Source organism: Saimiri boliviensis, chromosome 8, assembly GCF_048565385.1.
Source record: "Saimiri boliviensis isolate mSaiBol1 chromosome 8, mSaiBol1.pri, whole genome shotgun sequence".
NCBI classification, from domain to species: Eukaryota; Metazoa; Chordata; class Mammalia; order Primates; family Cebidae; genus Saimiri; species Saimiri boliviensis.
This window is the reverse complement of record NC_133456.1, coordinates 115,574,502-115,597,726: the sequence shown is the minus strand read 5'-3', so window position 1 is coordinate 115,597,726 and position 23,225 is coordinate 115,574,502. Positions and strand designations below refer to the sequence as shown.

General features: G+C 41.3%; 1 protein-coding gene across 1 annotated transcript; it reads right to left on the bottom strand.

The window, feature by feature from the left end:
- Window positions 1-1,429: 1,429 nt before the first annotated feature.
- On the bottom strand, window positions 1,430-17,493 carry LOC101049957 (aldo-keto reductase family 1 member C15-like). The gene is made up of 9 exons (XM_003939073.4): window positions 17,296-17,493; window positions 14,415-14,582; window positions 13,421-13,537; window positions 12,381-12,458; window positions 10,239-10,361; window positions 6,544-6,653; window positions 5,587-5,752; window positions 3,465-3,547; window positions 1,430-1,632 (listed from the first exon to the last, which is right to left on the bottom strand). The coding sequence occupies exons 1-9, from the start codon at window positions 17,380-17,382 to the stop codon at window positions 1,584-1,586; spliced, it is 981 nt and encodes a 326-aa protein (XP_003939122.1). The 5' UTR covers window positions 17,383-17,493; the 3' UTR covers window positions 1,430-1,583.
- Between the last annotated feature and the right edge of the window lie 5,732 nt (window positions 17,494-23,225).

Here is a 23,225-nt window from a genome sequence, read left to right as displayed (position 1 = left end):
CTGTCTCATGTGCAGGAATTCTCTCCCCCAACCTCGTATCTGCATAGCTCACTCAAACTTTTGCACGAAAGTCACTTTCTCAGTGAAATCTTTTCTGGCCATCCTATTTAAAATAGCACATTACACTCCCAGTTCTCACACTACCTGTTCTTCCTCTCTACTTGATTGTTCTCCAAGTTGTTGTCAAGAATTAAAAAATATCTAGGATTTTAAGCTGAGTTGCAAGCTAATAAATCGGCTTGCCAGGCTTCATGGAAGCTGATAGAAGTCATGAAACTTCTGGATCAGAGAAGGACAGTGTACTGCTCATGACAATATCTCTGATCAAAGTATCAGAATTTTTTAAATTATTATTTTAGAGACAAAGTCTAGCTTCGTTACCCAGGCTAGAGTACAGAAGCTATTCACCGTCATGATCGTAGCACACTGCCAACGGAGACTCACAGGCTGAAGAAATCCTCTTGTGTCAGCCTCCCAGGTTAACTGGGATTTCAGGTATACACCACCACGCTGGGCTTGTAAGATCGTTTTAGGGTGGGTTATTGAGTTCAAGTCCCAGGAAATGAAGTAAAGGACCCAGTTGTCCTTGCATATGCAGTGGGTTGAGAGGCAGAAGAAAAACCTTGAGTTGAAAAGGCAGGAAGAACGGATGCCATTTGATTAGAGAAAGGTATGTGCTATTATGGAGCAGTGAATATGCCTTCCATTTCTTAGAGGGAATTACTATCTCTATAGGCCAACACTGTTCACTATTCAAATTTCTTGAAAAAACAGGGTGGAATAAAGGGCAGTCAGTGTCCCAGCTTATCAAATGCGCAGAACTGTGAGACACCATGCAGAATCAACTCTCTAAAAGAACTTGCCAATTTCAAACTATAAATTTCCTACCAGATTTATTTCCTTCTTGGGTTACTTCATCCACTAACCTATAAACCCAAGACTTTTTTGTATCAATTTCATTTCAGTTTTGTCTATCTTATTTATTGATAAAACAATATCTGGCATGCAATAGATATTCAATAAAGTTTTGCTGGATGAATAAAAGAATAAATGGCACAATATGCAAGAATTAATACAAATGCTGAAATGCGAGATGAGTAAAAATGAATAAATTAATAGGATGTATTGCTTTACAACAAGTAAAATATAAATCTGGATGTTTTGATAATATCTGATACCTTAAAAATATGTATGGTAAGTTTTAAAAAAGGATACAATCTGAATGTTGAAGATGCTTTAAAGTTTGTAAAAAAAAAATGCACACACACAAAAAATATACATTTGTAAAGAAAAATCATGAAGGAAGATGCCCCAAATATTATTTTTTAATGGAAGAATTACAGGAGGTTTTTTTTTTGTTCTCCTTTACCTTTTATTTTCTAAATTTTCTGTAATGTCCATGTTATTTTAATCATCAGGAAAGTGAACATCATTATTTTGTAGTCTTTTATTTTATAACATGAAGGAAATGAAAAGCAAGCAACTGAAACGACACACACTGCTTCCTAATCTTCTCCACCAAATACAGAAATCCCCTCCAGGTTGCCTAAAAGGAGAAAACGCTGGTAGTAACACTCAACAGCTCAGGGTTCATATTCTTCAGAAAATGGATAATAAGGGTGGTCAACAGCACTGAAAGACAAAAAGGGACATTAATTGATTAACTCTTTACCCATGCTGTCACGGAGAGACTGTTTCTCTGAAGACGCAGATAGCATGAGCTAAAATCTCTGAATTTTCAACCACGTCCCTACTTGTACCGGGAACACATACAGATATGTTCTCTGTTCATGTGCAAATGGCGCATGCACTCCCAATTTCCACACACATGCATGTGAGTGCCAACATGACAAGCAATTGGATTTAGATTACAAATTCTAAGAGAATGTAAGAACTGCGGATGAAGGTCTTGGGTCCTTTCCCACTCAGGTGGCCTTTGTCCTTGGAGCATGAGGACAGTGGCAGTGAGGATTGCATTGCTATTTGCCACTCATTCATTCCACAAAGCATCCTCAATGACACAGAGTCCTTGCAATGAGAAACTTCTATTCTATGAAAGCAATAAGATGTAACTCTAATAACCAGACCAGCAAAATGTGTTTGCTGTTTCCTTAGTTATAATGTACAGGATTACTTATGATTCAGTAATTATATTACTGTTTGCTTCCCTTTTTCCATGTTCTTTTTTCTTTTTTATAATTTGTTCTTTTTTATTAAGTGTCATTAAATAGTACCTCTAAGCAGTTAAATGTGCCCGACGCCATATTAACATAGGGCCTCAGAAATGAGTAAGATGAGACATTCACAGTCTCATGAGGCAGATCACAGATTGCACTTAAAGCCCGTCAGTATACACAGGTGGCTTTCCACGTTTTTCTCATTGAAAATGTCTTTTCTTGGAAACCTGGTATGGTTTTACAAAAAGAAGAGGGACCTTTGGAATCTGTTTTGGAGACTGAGTCTTTATTTTCCGAACTAAAATGATATTTCTCCCTATTTCTAAACTCCCCTCCAAACTCTCTCTGTTTGATTCCTCTTCTTTCTCATCAACCCCGAGATCCCTGAAGTTGATCCTATGGAATGTTATGTTTTTTAATAAACTAAAGTCAAGGGATGTTGCATTCCCTTAGAGGTGGACTTCAGATGGACAAAGATGACATTGGCGTAAGAGTCTTGCCTTGAAGATACAGAGAAACTCCAGAGGAGCTTACCTTGGTGGAGGCCACTGAGGACACCTCAGTCACTAGCACTGAGGGCCTATTGATTTCATTTATCATTCAGCTTGGTGAGATTATGTAGCTGAGGAAATGGGAGTTGTGAAGGTAAAGAAAGCCAAGGAACGCAAAACTTTGGAAAAAATCGTTGGTGTCTTGCAAAAGGAATGCCACAGTAAAGAGAAATGTCACTGGACACTTGGGGGGGGGCATGGAAGCAGGGCCCACTGTGACTTCCCTGTGATGTATGCACATTTGATTTCATGGACTAATGCTCTATATAAATATTAAAACTAAGTTTTACATTGCCTTGGTGTTGACATGAAGATGGACCAGGCTGGATTCATTGTTACATATTCATCATTGTTGTATTGTTTTTTTCTTCTGACTTTAAAATAAATTAAAGCTAGAACATTGCCATGGACCCCTACTGTGGGTCATAGACAATGTGCCTTCTATTCTAATAGGCAGTGGGGCCAAGTGCAGGACCAGGCATGGGAAGTAAGGGCATTAAAGAAATGGACTCACAATGGTGCAGACATTGGCAGTTCCACTTACAGACTCACGTTCCTGTTAGGTCAGAGATTGAGCCTTAGAGAAAAACTACAGTCTGAGGACTCTAGGGAAGCTCCTGTTTCGTACCTATTCCTGAAATCTGGGCTGCCTTCCTGATCTGGGGAAGATGTGTTCCACTGTATGCCTGCATATTACAGAAAACAGCCTGTGAAAGGATGTGTAAGCATCACTTACAATTTTAACTTAGAATATCGGAAATTGCTGTTGAGGCCATCAATGGCTTTCATGTCCTCTGGAGTCAACTCAAAGTCAAAAACCTGAAAGGAAGAAAACACTCACATTAACCTTTCCCCAGGACAGCAGCTTCTTCCTGGGAGTACGAGCACTTGCCGGGGGCAGAGACAAGGATGGCAATATGGGAAGCGTTTCTGTTCTTTTTGGCCACTGGATAGACCTCTTCCCCCTGAGATCTGCTAGTTCTCCATCCCACCTCCCTCCCGCTCTGCTCCACTTCTGCAAAGAAAGACAACGCAGCAATCTAAGACACTTTTAGAGAATTGCTTGAGACAGAAAAAAGAAATTCTTTATCCTAAACAAAGGCAAATTTGGACAAAATACCTGCTTCCTGGACTTGACCACACTTGGTCAGGATTTTCCTTCCTTACTTCCCCTGGAACTTGACCCTGTCTTCGACTGAGCAAGTCTGGGAACACAAGACAACCTTGCTGCAGGAATCTGTTGGCCTTAGAAAAGCCTTCCCTGATCAATCATTCAACCATACCACTTGCTCATTGCAGGCACCCAAAATACTATTTCCAGCTACTACTAAGTTGTACCAAATACTACTTCCTTAGAAAAAAAAGAAAGAAAAATAAAACCTTTTTTTGGTTGATATTTGAGACATATAGGTCGCATGTTCAAAGAGTTCTGTTTTTTAAATATATTTATCTTATTTAAGCCAAGAGTTGTTTTTATTTGAAAACATGTAGACACATAGCCCCTGATGAAAAATCCTTTAATAACAAAGGAAAGAGATATTTGGTTTAAAAAACATATTTCGTGCAGAAGACAATTTCATGGAAAACTCATGGCCTATCTATCTGTTTATCTATGATCTACATTTCTATCTAAGATATGTAGAGAAAGATATATATATATATATATATATATATATATATATATATATATGTAGATATATATATCTTTCTATGTAGAGAAAGATATATATATACATATATATATATATCTTTCTCTCTCTCTCTCTCTCTCTCTCTCTGCCTATATCTGTCCATTATTCACCTATCCACCCATACATCTATCCATCAGCGAGTCATCTTAAAAAATATACTCCAGAAGTGATATGGTTGTCACAGGGATATGTTAAGTTAAATTGAAAAATAAAATAAGATTTTTTTCTGTATGGTAACAAGATTTAGATTTGCCTATTTGATTTTAGTATAACCTTAAAAATTTAATCTAGAGCTACACAGTTGTGAAACAAATATATTAGAAAATATGCTTCAAATATCATCCTTTGTAAAAACTAAACTCGTGTTGACTTTTCTAGCTGCCATCTTAAAATGGAAAACAGCTTACACAGTCTTTCAAGATTATTTTAGAATTCAAAACAAAGTAAATTAAAGACCACTGATTGATCTAATGGATTGGAGTGTATATGTAGAAGGCTCAAGCAAAATCTTTACTCATTTATTTACTATTAATAATTTGGTCAGTCTATGAAATTATTCTTAGCTTCCTACCTGCCTGGGGCACTGCCAGAGGAAGGGTGATAAAAGATGACCCAGAAGGAGTCACTGCATTTAGAGTCTCACAGTCCAGAGAGCACACTGACATCTTAGCAAAAAATGTTAAGTTAAAAGGGAAAGAGACTCACTAACAGAAACATGCCAAGCACTACCGTGGTGAAAAATGTGCTGGGGGGTTATGTATGTATGATATGTATGTAACAAAGCAGGTAATCCTATTTGAGTTTGATCATAAAATACAAATAGAGGTTTGTCAGATAGAGTTGTCAGATAGAGATGGTGAAGGAGAGAAATGAGGACCCTTAAAGTTCTTTACCATGGAGAACTCCTGAAACTCATGAAAATGATGGAGTTGAAATTTGCTTAGTGTCACACAACTAGTGAGCGGCAAAGCCAGCCCTAGAGGTGATAAACTTTAGGACTCAGAGTCCAGTGATCTCTCTTCCCATTATTCTATGCTGCCCTCTCCCTTAGCACACAGAGGAAAGAAGCATGGGAATGAATGGCACGTGGCACATTCTCCCGTGGAAGAGAGATCACCCAGACCAACACCCACGGCTTGCTTTGGAGCAAGACCCCTTGACCTGTACCTGGAAGTTCTCTTTGATTCTCTTCTCGGAGAAGCTCTTGGCCAGGACCACCACCCCCCGCTGCAGCTGGTAACGCAGGGCAACCTGGCCTGGGCTTCTACTGTGTTTCTTGGCAATGGATTTCAAGATTGGCTCCTCCAAGAGATTGGGGATATCTGGGTCTATCCTGGAGAAAAACAACAGATATGAAGGATGTAGATGAAAAATCCAGAGTGTGCTACCCCTTTTTCCCAAAGCCCCAGACAATGAGAGGAGAAGATACAATATAGTACGTTTCAAAGTGTCTCATAAACGTTCATAGAGATTTATTCACAATTGCGGCAAACTGGAAACAACTAAACTGCCAGTCAGTGGGTGAATGGATAAACAACTTGTGGTGTACCTGTCCATACAATGGAATAGTTTCCAGCAGTAAAATGGAAAGAGCAGACACTTGCAACTACAGGAATGAATCTCACAGACTGGTGGAGCAAAAGATGCGACACAAAGAATTTGTATGACTTCTTCACATGAAGTACTACAGCAGATAAAACTAATCTAAGACCAAAACATTAGGAACATAGTTGCCTAGAGGTGGGAAGGACTTCTCTCAGAAGGAACACAAATTAACGTTTTTGGGAGAAAGTTTCTATTTCATGACAATAATGTGGATTACAAAGTAGCTTCATTTATCAAACTTGTACAGCTAACATATATGTATTACAGTCTATGTAAATTTCACCTTAAAATCACTTTGAAATTGTATTTGCAGTGGGGTTGGGAGAAGATGGATATGCAAATGAAGGAATGCTGGAGGGAAGGAATATTGGTGACACTGAAACTCAGTGGTATTACATGGGAATTCACTACACCACTGTGTTCGCTGTTCTGTGTTTGACTTTATCTATAATAAAATACTAAAAGTTTCTTAATCAATAGAGTAGCTGATATAGATGAACTCTTTGATACTTTTATTACCAGTTTGGGTCTCTGTGAGATGCCAGGGCACTATAGGCAACTAGAACAATGTCCTTGGACTTGCAGAACTCCAGGAGTTTGCTCTGGTTGAGGTAAGGGTGACATTCCACCTGGAATTTTTCAAGACCAAAATGTGTCAGAATACATGAGTAAAAAACCACATGTAAATTTAAAAATGCTTTGTAGGAACATCTAGTACTATATTAATATATGTGCTATATATTTCAGACTGGTCATTTTCCCCACTCACCTTCTGAAATGCCTTCACATTCCATCTGTGGTCATACTGATACAACTTACTTATTCTTTTTCTATTGCCACCTTTGGTTAACATCATTTGAACTCATGATGTCATTTGAACTTGTTGTGACATGTCTAAATAGGATCTAGTTAGAGGCATTCAATGTTTTAAAAAATCAAAATCTCTTGTGCCTAAATTATAGTCTCTAAGTGACATTTCTACTGAGAGAAACCAAGATTTCTTACAGAAATGGCTAATTCTAGTTCTGACTGGGGAAGCTACAAGATCAACCTAGAACAGCTCACACTGTAAATGGCAAAGAAGATAAGACAATGATCACACCTGTAATCCCAGCACTTTGGGAGGCCGAGGCGGGCAGATCACAAGGTCAAGAGATCGAGACCATCTTGGCCAACATGGTGAAACTCCGTCTCTACTAAAAATACTAAATTAGCTGGGTGGGGTGGTGAGTGCCTGTAGTCCCAGCTACTTGGGAGGCTGAGGCAGGAGAATTGCCTGAACCCAGGAGGTGGAGGTTGCAGTGAGCCGAGATTGCGCCACTGCACTCCAGCCTGGCACCTGGTGATGGAGTGAGACTCTGTCTCAAAAAAAATAATAAAAAATAAAGACAATGAGGCAAGTCAAAGGAACAAGATGCTCATTTGAAACAGCTCCTGCTGGTCAAAATGATGGCAAGTTGAGCATCAGAAAGAATAGTAACTACAATGGATGGGAAAAGGACACATTTGTTAAAATTCGTGAGTTCAAATGATGTTAATTAAATGTGATCACATCTTTACCTCTAATTTTCAATTCACAGAAAGTATAAAAGGAACATGTTAAATTATATCACTGGATGAACTGGTATAGCCTATACCAAGGAAAACTTTACAGGAATAAAAGGCTTAATTTTTCATTAGTAAATTGAAGAAAGAAAGAAGCAGAGTGAGAATGAGAGCCATGGAAGAAGAAGAGGAAGACAAGGTAGAAGAGCAGGAGGGGAAGAAGGAGGAAGAGAAGAAAGAGAGGAAGACAGACGGGGGAAGAGGAAGAGGAGGAGGAGAGTAAAAAGAAGAAGAGAAGAAACTTATTAAAAGAGTAATTTAGGATAAATATCACCTAATTGCAATGTATGGGCCTTATTTCCACATCAATTTAAATGAATCAACTATAAAAATATGATTATATTATATTTTAGCACTCATGATATTTAGTAATAAGAAATTATTTCTACAATTTCAAATGGTATAAAAGTATTCTGGCAATGTATATTTAAAGATTTATAGATTTTTAAAATATTTTACAAAATATTTTCAGATAAAATGATATAATGTCTTTTTCAAAATAATACAGAGGTAGAATTATCTTTTTAGCATGCTTGTCCATCAGACAATTATTGCCTAAGTGTGGTGATGGGTATATAAGAAGAAAACGATTATAACATGAAGGGGTATTCAAAAAAAATTGACTGAAAATGTGCATTATGAAGAAACTAAACATAGATTTCAAAAAGATTGCACCAAAATAAACTTGTACTAACTTGTTATGAAATGTCTAAACAGGATCTAGTTTGAGGCACTGAGAAAGGTAAGACATCAGTTTTTTAAAATCCCCTATCAGAGAAACACGAATTCTGCTAAATTAAAGTAGGAACAAAAATCAATTTTACTTTGAAGCATGGGTAGAAAAATGGTGAAATTATTGACTCTTCACAAAAAGTTTATGGGCACAATGCCCCCAAAGAAATTAGAAATTTACAAATAATTCATTTTAAGAAGAAGTGAGTTGATGTTGAAGATGCAGCCTGCAGCAGCATATCATTCACATCAATTTGCAGGAAAAAAAATGTATCTCACTAGTCCCCTAATTAAAGAAGACCAATGATTAACAGCAGAAATGATAAGCAACACCATAGATATCTCAGCTGGTTCAGTTTACACGAAAGGGACTAAAAACTTTAAGTTGAGTGAACTTTCCAATTCATGGGTGACAAAACGCTTATGGCCAGATCAGCTACAGGCAGGAGCAGAGCTTTCAAAGGAAATTTTAAATAAGCAAGATCAAGATCCTGAAGCAGCTTCAAAGAATTGTAAAATGAAATGAAACATGCCTTTGCCAGTACAATCTTGAAGGCAAAGCAAAATCAAAGCAATGGCTACCAAGATGTGGAAATGGTCCAGCCAAAGCAAAAGGAGATTGATCAAGAATAAAAGGTCATAGCAAGTTTTTCTGGATGCTCAGGGCATTTTGCTTATTGACTTTCTGAAGGGCTAACAAATAATAAAAACTGTTTTGAGGAAAATAGCCAAAGTTTTAGTACGAAAGTCACCCCAAAAAGCTTCACCAAAGATTCTTTTCTACAACATCAATACTCCAACTCATTTTTTTCATCATGCAAGGCAATTTTACAAAAATTTTGACAGAAAAATTATTAGTCATTCACCTTACACTCCTGATTTGGCTCCTTCTGAGTTATTTTGTATCTTTAACAGAGACCCATTTTTTTATGGTTAATAAATTTGTATACATATAATCATCTGGTTTTAGAAATTTTATATATATTCTATATATTAATATAGAATAGATAGGGTTTTTTAATGTTTTGATTTTCCACAAATATCCCTAAAAATATAAAACTAAGAGTATAAATATGTGAACTGCTTTTTGTATAATTATCAAAATGGTCTAAACAAAGCTTTAAATTTTACAACGTCACAAACAATGTTTGATATTTGGCTGTATTGGATGTTTCTTTAAAAATCACGTTTTAATTATGATTTATACACCTCCTCCTTCCAACTCCTTTCCTATGGTCTGGCTTTAGTGCTCACCACTCCGGGACATGCACTGCGTGGCTTCCCGTAACCTCCATGCCACTAAATCCAGACACCCTTATCCTTCCCGACTGGAGTGTTTGCTCACAGTAGGATCCACCTACGTGTGACTCAAGCCACGTCAACGCTCCTTCTTTGGCTCCTGACACCACACTCTCCCAGTTGTCTCTGCCTGTCTGGCAGCTCCTGTTCGATCTCCTCGCCTGTGCCCCTCTGCCTCATCCCCACTTGTCGACTTTTCTGCCTCTTCCTTTTCATTCCATGAACTTGTCCTAGGAGAGTTAATCCATGTCTGTGAGTTGTCACCATCTATAAAGCAATGATTCCAAATATCCGCATTTCCACCTAGACCACCCCCTGAGCTCCAGACCAAAGCTACCACCTCCCAACTCGGCACCTCCACTTGGTTTTCTCATAGGAACTTCACACCCATCCCCAAAGGATTGAAGTCATGCTCTTCCTCGCCACTCAAACTGCTTTTTCTCTGATGTTTTCTGTTTCTGTATAAGGAACTGACATCTGCACAGGTCCTATAAAGCCAGAAACTTGGAAACATGATTCAGCAGCAAGTTTGTGAAGAGCAGGAAGTCAGAGAAGGCCCTGGTGGGCTAAGGGCTCACCTGGTTGCAGGTGGGCTTGTACTTGAGCCCTGGCTTGTTGAGGATGAGCTCCAGCTGTTTGTGGTTGAAATTGGACACCCCGATGGACTTGGTTAAACCTGCGTCTTTGCACTTCTCCAAGGCCTGGAGAGGAAGGAAAGGAGTGGCAGATGTCTAGTGCAGTTTGTCCATTTCATTTGTCCTTGACATTTTATAAAACGAAAATCTGATTTATGACATATTACAATTATAATGAATCAAACAGTTTTATCACTTGAATAAATGAATTTCAAATGCACTTTCTTGTTCTGCGTATTTATCTCCTTAATTCTATTACATGCACGCTCAGGACACTAAATAAACATAAAGCTGCTTTTTAAATTTACTCTTACCTATCCCACTCACTCCGATGGTACATATTTTGCTTTTAGGATGCAATAGTGTAAGGCTGTTCGCCCCACAGGGTCGTGGGGTGTCCCTCATGCTGTGCTGAGGTACCGGATAGGAAAAGTAAAGAGACAGGACACTAAAGAACTGGAGAAGAGCAGCTAGACTCGGGGAGCCACGCCACCTATGAGCAGAAACAGGCGAGGCCCCAAATGTCCAGAAATGTCTGTATTTATTAGATACAAGCAGGGGGAAGGGTCTTAAGTGAGGTCATCATCTATAGGCTTAGTGACAGTGCATACGTAATCATGTAACAAGCAAGGGGGCCACCCCATTATGTCACCTGGGCAGAGAGGTGGGCGGTGCACAGTAAGGAGCTTGGCCGTGCACAGTAGTAGAAGGTCATGTATGTAAAAGAGGTCCACCCCCATTAGGTCACCAAGGCAAGGAGGTGGACTGTGTGCAGCAGGTGTCGTGTACGACACTTCTTGTCTAGGGGCTGGGGACTTCACAGGGTTTCTAATAGAAGGATGCTATAAGCCAATGCGGTGAGAGCTGAAAGACCTGTGCTCTTCTCTAAGATATTTATGGAAGGATGATTTGAGCTAGCACAGAAGTGAGAAAAGACTGACAGGGTGTACAGCCGCCGTGGCCCGGTCACACCAGAGGGGTTCTCCTCCCTCAGTTATTTGCAGGATCTCAGGCCTGAGGCTTACTTTCCACAGGAACTGGATGCAAGGTACTACAACTCCTTTTTCAGGAGGAGAGGCTCTTGCTCCAAGCCTGCCATACAGCGTATGCTCTTTCAGGCAGGGACGCCACCGCCTGGGTCTTTGGTTCTTGTCCTGGTGTGGCTGTTTTCCCACCAACTGCTTCCACTCTGTGACTGCTCTAGGCATTCCTCCTACTACAAACTATGATATGGTTATATAGAAAGATTACATAAATCAGCACTAAATGTGTTGGTACAGCTCCGACTACAATATCCATAAGATTATATAGAAAGATTTTATGAAACTAAGTATGCCAGATATAAGTACTAAGCATGATATATAAGCTAGATCTATGTAAGCAGTAAGTTATACTTCAGGCACTAATTCTATAAACTAATATATGATTATATATAAAGGGTTATATAAAGGAAATAGCTGAGTAACAGCACTGTGAACTAAGACATTCTTCAGGCACTAATCGTGCCTGGGGTTTGCACAGCTCTCCTTCCTTGATGCCCACGATGGGGGTTAAACACACAATAGTTCTTTAACAAACTACACCACAGTCAAGCGCAAAAGAACCTCTCAGCCTTCCCTCTAGTAAAGGGTTTGTTGCTACCTCCTTCTACAGTGATACAAATAAAGAAAAGGCATAGGTTTTGCAAGGGCAGATTCACTTCATAAGGGTGGCACCTTCTACCCTCCTGCTGGGTCAGGCTGCAGCTGTCCCTCCTCTGCGATGTGGTTCTGTCCTGGGATAAAGCACTGACTCCTTTAGCACTTCTCTATGCTGACTCCTCTTTAGGGTTCATGTCCTCAACCTGATCTCAGGGGTAATGGTGCTTCCATGTCTATGTAGAGCCATAGAAGTTAAAATTAAAATGGACCACAGAGCTCATCTCATTTCCCTCCCTCACTTCATAGATGAGAACACAGAGGTGCAGAGAAGTTCCACGTCTGAGGTCAGACAACTTCTGGAGCAAAACCCTATCTCTTCCGACCCCTCCTCCCGTGATTCCAACCTCACCACACTATGCGACCTGGTGTCTGCAGCAGAACATACCTCCCATGTGTCACGAATGTCCACAGTATCAAAAATAATGTTTCCACTGGCATCCTTAGGCAGCAATTCCTCCCCAGGCTGGAAAACAGAGGATAAAGAAGGTTTTCTACAAGAATTCCCTTCCTGGTGCCTAAGGAGCTTAGCTACACCACTTTCAGGAGGCTGTGATTATTCATCTGAGCGTGCATGTGTGCGTGTGTCTCTGCATGGGCAGATGTGTGTGTGCCTGTGTGTGTACGTGTGTGTGCTTGAGTGCATGTGTGTGGATGTGCATGTGTGTGGGGGGGGTGGTAAGAGAAGACATGGGAAAAAAGAAAGATCAGAACAATCTGAGAGACTGTAGCAGAACACTTTTTCTCCACAGTTTCCTGCAGGCTCCTTCCTCCACACACCCCCACACTTAACTAAGAATGCCTTCTCTACAACTGAAATTTATTTTATTTCCGAAGGGCAGGCTGCTATAGAGAACAGTGCTTACCATAACTATTGATCAGTGTGTTTAGCCCGTTTACGCTAACCCAACTCAGATAGTGAGGATGTCAGATGTGCTCAGCCAATGTCCACTGTGATGAGAGGTTGGATAGTGAAGTGCAAAGGAGCCCAGCTGTGCCACATGCACCATCCCAGGTACCTCTCTTTCCTGTGGGCTGAGGGGTACATGTGGGAGAGACCCTCGTCATAAACAGGCAGAGACTTCATGTTGTATCTCTGCAGTCTGTGGTAACCTAATAGCTCAGAACCTGCCCTCAGGAACACAAGCACTAAGTAATGCAGGCCAATGCCCTCAACTCTCCAGCAGAGAGGAAGTGAGATCATCGAACCTGCATCTCACTTAAGGCTGGGGGATGAGCACAGACAGAAAATGTCAATGTCACTCAGCCGTGAAGGAGACTCATGAATGATTTAGCAATTCTACGCACCTCACTCAAACCTGCCTCTCTCAGAAAGAACCCAGGAAATCAAGCTGGAATGAGACAATGGAGGTTCCAGTAATAGTGAAGAAACCATTTGGGGCATAAGAAAGGAAAACAAAAGCTGACCTTCATAGCCAATGGATTGTGGATAATGAAGAGATCTACATAGTCTAGTTGAAGTTTCTTCAGTGACCTTTCCAGGGCTGGGCGAACTAATTCTGGTCTCAAGAAAGTTGACCAAAGCTGCAGTGAGCAAAAGAAATAAAAAAAGTAGCTTATGGTTTCACACATTTGGGGACCAAAATTAAACATGACAGTTAGAAATTGACACTTGAGTAACAAAACACTGTTGTCTAAAACTAAAAGAGCTAGAGCTAAGTTCATGTTACTCCATATAAATCACATCCTTGATGAGATGCTGAGGTTTACTTGAATGACTGCAATGTAAAACAACGGTGAATAAAACTTGGCTGGAGCAGGAAAATCAGCTTTAATGTATCAAGGGTTAGTGGCATCAACCACTGAGAGCAGTCAAGAAATGGCAGGACAGGGGGAATGGAATCTACTGTCCTGTCTAATGAATTCCTCAAAACAATTCTGCTGAGAGATGCATTCTAAAAACAGGGTGTCATCAAGGTCAGCCTGCGTAGGATGCATCTCCAGAAACGAAAGCTTTGTTTACGTTGGAAGAAAGGTTTTCCACCCTAGGAAAATGTTATAATATTCAGGAAAAGCAATGCTGAGTTGAGAAAGAAAAAACTATTTTCTAGTCTAGCTCCCTTTTCTGAATAACATCCCAACCTCACTCGACATGTCCTGAGAACAACTACTGAAGAATTAATGGAGTGGCCCCAGAGTGCCTTGGCTAATTTGCATAACAATTGCATAAGTATTCTCAATCTCATTTTATATATGAATAATATCTGCTGCTCAGAGACACTGAAGAACTGTGTCCCGCCTTTCACACATTTCAGCACAAAGCTAGCCTTTTCTATGCTTTGATCATGTGCCTTCACAATAGCAGGTAAATATGTTGTTCAAACAGAGGCCACATTGTTTTTCTAAATAACACATCTGAACTGGCCATGGCCTCCGGCCTCCTCACACACAGAACTTTCACCTTGGTGGTGTAGAATACGTCCTCTCTCTTCACAGTGCCATCAGCAATCTTCTCCCGAATGGCCTTCCCGACCTCCTCCTCGTTCTGGTAGAAGTATGCGGCATCGATGTGACGGAAGCCCACATCAATGGCCACCTTGGTGGCTTCCTCAGCCTTGCTCTTGGGAGTCTACGAAACAGGAGTAAGCGGAGTCAGTGATCTGCCTGACTCAGAGAAAATCCGTGCATTTCCACGGTGGCATTTTCCTCTTTCTTTTTCTTTTATCTTTTACTTTGGGTTCAGGGCACATGTTCAGGTTTGTTATATAGGTAAATTGTGTATCAAAGGGGTTTGATGTACAGATTATTCTGTCACCTGGGTAAGCATAGTACCTGATAGAGAGTTTTTCTGAGCCCCTCCCTCCTCCCACCTCCAACCTCAAATAGGCCCCAGTGCCTGTCGCTCCCTCCCAGTATCCATGTGTGCTGTTTAGCTCCCACATGTAAGTGAGAACATGTGGTATCTGCTTTTCTGCTTCTAGTTTGGGCTAGTTTGGGTAGAATAGTGGCCTCCAACCTCATCCATGTTGCTGCAAAGGACGTAATCTAGATCTTTCCTCTTTTGTTCTTTTCTGTGGTGTTTATGCACCATGTTTTCTTTATCCAGTCTACCATGGACAGGCATTTAGGTTGAGCCCATGTCTTTGCCACCCAATACCATTTTCCCCTTTTGATCATGTGCGTTTCCATGGCAGACCTGCATACTCTGAGGACAGCAACTAAACTCCTGTAAGCTTCTATTTCCAAATAAATTAATGGAATGAGCCTTATTCTGGAGCATGGACAAATCGTATCTCATTCAGTATAAATCAATTGTACAATAATAACCAACAGGAAGGCCAGGTGTGGTGGCTCATGCCTGTAATTCCAGCACTTTGGGAGGCCGAGGCAGGTGGATCATGAGATCAGTAGTTCAAGACCAGCCTGGCCAAGATGGCAAAACCACCTACTAAAAATACAAAATTTAGCCAGGCATGGTGGCAGGCTCATGAAGCTGAGGCAGAGAATTGCTTGAACCCAGGAGGAGGAGGTTGCAGTGAGCTGAGATTGTACCACTGCACTCCAGCCTGGGTGACAGAGCGAGACTCCATCTAAAAAATAATAATAGTAACAACAAACAAGAAAACTTCTGATACTGGGAGAAATTTTCTAAGGCACTCAATAAAAGGACAGTTCAATTGATACATAAATACACACACACACACACTCACTCACACACACACATACAATCTATCTATCTATCTATCTATCTATCTATACACACATATACAGCTGACCTTTGAACAACACGGGCTTAAACTGCACAGTCCCACATACACAAAAATTTTTCTCAATCAAAATTACACTAAGTGTGCCTACTTCTCCTGCCTTCCTTCCCCCTCCTTCACCTCTTTTGTCTCTGCCACCCCAGAGACAGCAACCCCAGCCCTTCCTCTTCATCTTCCTCCTCAGCCTACACAGTGTGAAGGTGACAAGGATGAAGACCTTTGTAATGATCCGTTTCCACTTAATGAATAGCAAATAGATTGTCTCTTCCTTACGATTTTCTTATTGAGTTCCTTTTCTCTAGCTTACTGTATTATGAGAATACAGTATACCAGACATATAACATACAAAATAGGTGTTCATGTTATTAGTCAGGGTTCCAGTCAATAGTTGGCCTGGTTTCACTTAGGACACAGACCTCACCTCACCAAGCTAGTGTTGCTGCAAAGTCAGGACAGTAATATGCATACACCCTGCCTCAAATTTCAAAAGGGCTAGTTTAAACCTGAGATTCTCACCTAGCAAGCTTCCTAGAACAGCAGGACAAAAGACAGCACGACACACACGCAGGAACAAAAATTCTCATTCCTGCGTGACTTACGGTAAAAACTCCGGTTAGAGTATTAAGAAAGCTGCTTTTTCATTTAGGGCACTTGAAATGTCTGAATATTAAATGCATACACGTATTATAATTTATTCTGGTAAATGAGGGGGTTATGGGAATTTTGTTCTATTCTCTATGGCACTTTTCTGTCTTTTCTAACAGTAATAAATGTTACATATAATGCATGTAAGACACACATTATGCCTAACAGCTGAAATGGATAATTATGCCATTGAAACCCTACTGACCCTTTCCGGCAGCTGTTATCTAGTGATGCCTCATGATAGAGGGCTACCAAGATTGAGCCCATCCATCGGTCTCTCATTTAGGGGGCAACCCCTCCAAAGCAACCCACAATGCCTTTACATTACTGTGACCGGAGTGTGGCACTTCAAGTTCCCTGCAGGGAACTGAGTGGATGGGTGTCTGGTGTATTGGGTGAGAAACACGACTCAGCCCTTACTGGGATCCTGTGCCTCCTAAGCCTTCCCATCCAACTACCTAATATTGTGAATCACAGTGGCTCCTTACATGACAAAAGGTTTGGATGGTCAAAGCTCCCTGGCAAATACTTCCAGCCCCAACAACCTCACAGCAAAGCTGCCAGCAAGTATTCATGCCGGCTTCCACTTCCCTTTGGGCCCTTGGCCCTTCACATTTCTAACCAAGAATGGAGCAGCTCTGAGCCAGCTGGAAGATGAGAGCAGCCTGAGCATGGGGGTTTTTTTAATGTAAGAAATCACGGGTACTTACCAAGGATGATTGTTGAGGAATTAAATAAGATAATGCATGGAAAACACTTAAAATACATGAAATCACTTGATATATGTTAGATCACAATAATAATAATAGTAATAATAATAGAAAGAATTTGCCAAAAAAAAAATCAATCTCCAAACCCTCAGAGTCAACAACTTATCACCCTCTTAGTGCAAAAAATACAAGACCCTGCAACCCCCTGGGGTCCGCTTACGTGTTCAGGAGCGTAAGTGCCAAATCCTAGCACCGGCATGAAGTGTCCATCATTCAGCCTCACGGAATGGCTGTGCCTCAGATCCATCACTGCCCACAGCCCAGCTAACTGCACTCTGTCTTTCCTTCCGTATCCTCACGGAGAGCCCAGCAGGAGACAAGGCTGCCGCGTTCTTTATTTCCATCAAATACAAGATGGGTGGGGTGGAGATTACAGCTGCCTGTGATTTCAAAAGGAAGTTGGAATCAATCCATTGAGTTTTTTCTGATTCTTTCATGTCTCTGCAGGCCTGTCTTACAGGAAAATCATACATAAATATTTGCATGCTAGATGAGTTTGAATTTTTTCTTCAGCATTGTTCACATTTGATTTCTAAGTTAAAAAATTAAGCGTGCCAAAAGAAACTATCAACAGAGTAAACAGACCACCTACAAAGTGGGAGAAGATTTTTGCAAACTATGCAACTGACAAAGGTCTAATATCCAGCATCTATAAGGATCGTAAACAAATTTACACAAATGAAACAAACAACCACAATAAAAAGTGGGCAAAGGATATAGGACATGAACGGACGCGTCTCAACAGGAGACAAACATGCAGACAACAAACACGAAAACAGCTCAACATCACTGACATTAGAGAAATGCGACTCAAAACCACAGCGAGATACCATCTCACGCCAGTCAGAATGGCTGTGATTAAAAAGGCAAAAAATGACAGATGCTGGCAAGGTTGTAGAGAGGAGTGAACACTTAGACGTGGTTGGTGGAAGCATAGATTAGATCAGCCATTGTGAAAAACAGTGTAGTGATTCCTCAAAGACCTAAAGTCAGAAATACTATTTGACCTAGCAATCCCAGTACTGGGTATATACCCAAAGGAATATAATTTTTTTTTTTACAAAGACGCGTGCATGTGTATGTTCATTGCAGCAGTATTCACAATAGCAAGGACATGAAATCAACCCAAATGCCCATCAGCGATAGACTGGATATAGAGGATGTGGTGCATGTACACCACAGAATACTATGTGGCCATAAAAAAGACCATGTGCTTTGCAGGAATACAGATGGCGATAGTGGCCATTATCCTTAGCAAACTCACACAGGCACAGAAAACCAGTTACTGCATGTTCTCACTTATAAATGGGAGCTAAATGATAAGAACACATGGATACATACAGGGTGGAGTGTGGGAAGTGGGAGAGGATCAGGAAAAATAACTAATGGGTACTAGGCTTAATACCTAGGTGCTGAAATAATCAATACCTGGGTGCTGAAATAATCAGTACAACAAATCTCCATGACGCACATTTACCTCCGTAACAAACCTGAGCATCCTGAACATGTACCCCTGAACTTGAAAGTTAAAAAAAAGTATGCAAATATGTCTTTGATAATTGCACCAGACTTATTTTACAAGGTATAAAACTGTCATTAGGCTAGTGAGTCCAAACAGTAATTTTCCCAGAGGACCCAAGTTAACTTTCACACCATTTCTTTCATCATAAATCCCATAACAATAACTTGCCGAAAATTTCTTGAACAAAGATTGACATCTCGTCCGAAGCACACATGTAACAGCATTTCTTAGGAAGACCTACTCCTACTTTTATTATCTTTGTCTCCTGTACCAAGGCCCATTTCATTTTTTTATTCTCATTGTCTTGTTCCCTTGAATCCTTTTGGCGAGAAAAACTTGTCTGAAATCGTGGAGGAATGTCTGTTTTCCTGCCTTTCTTTCAGCCGTTGCTTCTCTCTGGAACATCTTTCTCTACCCCACCTAGTTTTCAGCAGTTTAATAATTTCTTACTTATCCTAAATGCACCTGCTCCAGCCACACACCCTTTATGACTCCTTGCTTGACCTCCCTAGATGAAGTTGATGCCCTCCCCTGCATACCCTTTATTATCATAGCTTCTACTATACAGGTCAAAAAACCACATCATTCAAACTACATTCCCAATTAATAAGGAACTTCTGCTAGATAAAACACCTAACTTATGTTTTCTTTAGTGTTTCTATTATGTTGTGCTTATTGCAACCTGTATTTGTGCCAGCCAGTTGTAAAACACACAATTATAATTTATCTTACTTTCAACTCATCCCTCTGGCTGGTCAAGGTCAGAACGCTGCCTGATTCTATGAGTCCATTTGGTTGCATTGATCTCAACATTGTGTCAGCTATAAATTTGATGAGAATATCCTTTATACTCCATTACTAAAATTTGCACTAAGCAGAGATGTTCTGTCAAGTCACAAGAAAGTTCTATTTTCATTGATGTCAACTTCCTGGAGTCTGCAATTCAACAGGCTAAAAATTTGTCTAATGTTCTTACACTATTTATCTGTATTTTGCACTAAACGCTTGGCTAAAGTAAGAGACACTGATTGTCCTCTACTTCTGATTCAGCAGTCTAGAAACTTAGTAGTGAAAGAGAATGGGCCAACTTCATTCTGAGCGAAGCCGTAGCTGGACCTCATGCTCCCTGGCCCTCTTCTCATTAAATTGCATTAAACATTATCCCAAAACATTTCTAGATTTGATGTCATATCTATCATTTTCAGAATCCATCTTCCCTTTGTAATTGGAAAGATAATTGTTTCTGGTTTCCCAGCACATTTTTTATTTTCTAAGCTTTCTGGAAGACTGCTAACAAGATAAAATGGAGCTCCTTGTCTTATGAATCAAGGGAGCTCTCTGTTCATGAGACAAGAAGTGGGCAGAGCACGATGTTCCCCTAGATCCCTGCCTCCTGGTACTCACGCCCTTGGGTAAAATTCTCTTCTTGAGTGTGGCTGGTAGTTGTGTCTGTATTCTTTTTTATTTTGAGATGGAGTCTCCCTCTGTCACCCAGCATGATCTTGGCTCACTGCAACCTTCAGCTCCCGGGTTCAAGTGATTCTCCTGCCTCAGCCTCCCAAGTAGCTGGGATTACAGGGTGCCTGCCACCACGCCCAGCTAATTTTTGTATTTTTAGTAAAGACGGGATTTCACCATGTTGTCCAGGCTGGTCTTGAACTCCTGACCTCAGGTGATTCACCCACCTTGGCCTCCCAAAGTGCTGGGATTACAGGCATGAGCCAGCATGCCTAGTCCTTGTGATCTTTATTCTAACCAATAGAATACTTTAAGGCAAAAAGCAAAAAACCTATTTCCATCATTAGGAAATACCAGATTGTCACTTCCGTCATGCTAGCCAGTTCTGCAGTCTTCTCAGCTTGCAGGCTTTGATCAAATGAGTGGCTTTGTTGGAGAGGCACACATGGAGAGGAGCTGAGCTCAGCCTCAGTCTACCAGCCGTCTAAAAGCTGAGGCCTTAAAACTGAGCAAGAACGTTCTCCGCTCGGAGCAAGTCTCAGCTTTCAGCACCACCCTTTTAGCTGCACCGAAGGAAATCCTGGCAGGTTTTCTCTAGCAGGGACCACCAGAGAGGATGATGAGGGGGTAAAGAGTTTCTTCTTTCCCATACCAAGCCAGTTACTTATCAGAGGAATAAAGGATGTTTGAGCCCTTCTATATCAAGTATCATCTGAGAAAAGGCACTATTTGTTTTAAACATTGTACTGGACAGAAAAAAAAAAGTAATTATTTACAGCAAAACCACAAAGAGTTGGCTAGAACCCCAAAATTCTGATAGGACATTTAATCGAATAGAGCAGGGTTCAGTAAGGACTCTGAGGTTCACGAGGAAAGGGGAACCCAGGATTACGAGAGAAATGTTAACACTGCCTGGAGATAAAATGAGAACACTTCGCTGTGGTTTGAATGTGTCCCCAAAATCCACGTGTTCAAAATAGAATCCCCAATGCAGCAGTGTACAGAGATGTGCCCTCTAAGAGGTCACCAGGTCATAAGGGCCCTGCTCTCATGAGTCGCTGACCTCATTATCGCAGGAATGCGTCCATGATCCTGAGAGTGGGTTTACTGCAAAAGCCATTTCAGCCCTCTCTTGTTCACTCATCCTCTTACCCCTGTTTTCCCACCCCCCGCCTTCTGCCATGGGATGACACAGCACAAATATCCTCACCAGATGAGGGCCCCGTGATCTGGGACTTTCAAGCCTCCAAGACTGAGCCAAACAACTTTGTATTTTTTATGAATCACTCACTCTCAGCTATACTGTTACAGCCACAGAAAACAGCCTAAGACACACCCATATAATCCTCCCTGAATAAGTGGGATGTGTCGTGAAGCCAAGAGAAATGACTCAGGGAAACACACCTCACCCCTCCTTTATCACCCTACACAAGCAGGGAGCCAAAAAGATTGCCTTTCAGAGTTCATCCAATCCCAGTCATGGGCTATATCTTTCCCTAGGCTACAGCAGAGCAGGGGAAGGAGGAGGGGCGCTGAGCACAGGAGAGTCAGTCAGGCTTCACCCTGGCCCCAAGTCCTCAATGGGGTATCAGTGAAATACCGCCTCCTGTAGTTCAGGCTGATGGGGTGGGAACGCTGCGTTATGTAAGTGTCAGTGTTCACTGAGGTAGATAACCAGAACACATGAAAACTTACCTGTTCCTGGGATAATTCTTAAATCTCATTAAGGTTTCTTAAGCAATCACAAGATTGAAGCCACTTTGCCAGAGGTTAGGAGTAATAGGTGGGGCTAGATAGCCTACTTGTAGCTCAGTTCTAGAAATATTTACTGTATATTTTTTACATGGAAATTAGTGTTCCTAGTATTTTTTTTTAAGTCAGGCATGTATGAATAAGTCCAATAGTCCCACATTCACTATTGTGAAGCTATATCTTCACATCTTTCCCTGAGCTGGGACTAAAACAAGACACTTTTTTGAAACAAGAACATGGGAGTGATGGTATCAGGGCAACTGCGTCATGACGGAAGAATACCCGAGACTGGGTAATTGATCAAGAAAAGGGATTCGATTGGCCCTTGGTCTGCAGGCTGGACATGAAGCATGGTGCTGGCATCTGCTTCTGGGGAGGGCCTCAGGGAGCTTACAGTCATGGCAGAAGTAAGGGGGCCTCCCGAGTCTCACACCACATGAGTGGGAGCAAGAGAGCGAGGGGGCAGGTGCCACACGCTTTACACAACTGGGTCTCCCGGGAACTCACAGCCAGAACTAACTCATCACAAGGGGATGGCGCTGAGCCATTCATGAGGGATTCACTCCATGATCCAGGCACCTCCCCCCAGGCTCTGCCTCCAGCACTGGGGATTACAATTTGGCATGGGATTTGGCGTGCACAAATATCCAAACCATATCAGTAGTTATTGCTGAATTTGGAAATCCCGGTCCCAGGGATAAACATCTTCCCAAACTGTGACCTAGAAGACCAAGGGAGGATTTCCTATCACCTGGGGCATGGATTATACCAAAGAAAAATACCAGGTGTTTAAGTGCTAATGGCTCTGCCATTTGTACGTTGTAACACGTGATCAGAAGGGCACAAAAGGTTGAATGTCAAGCTTTGCTAATATTGCAGAGTTTGGTCTGAGCTAGGAGTCCAGGGTGTTCCTCAGAATCCATGCCAAGGGACCTGTGCGTGCTGAAGGGGGATAAGCCAGAAGGTGAAGACACTCCAACTTCTGAGAACACAGCTCCCCTTTAATACCAAAGAGCTCACTGCCTTCAGCACCCTGAGTTTTCTCCTCTCCCAGACTTCAATGCTCTACATGTGTGAACTGCAGGAAAAGAGGAGGCATCCAGCATCCAGAAGAGCAATCGGGAGTAATGGCTCTTATGAATAACAGTTAGAGGTCCCCCAAAGAGCTACAAATAAACCTACAGCTTGATCTACCCATCCCACTGCTGGGTACATATCCAAAGAAAACGAAATCAGTGTGTCCGACAGATAGCTACACTCCACAGTAGCCAGGATATGGGACCAACCTAAGTGTGGATGGACAGATGAATGCATAAAGAAAACCTGTTATATAGGCACAGTGGAATTTTATATTGTTT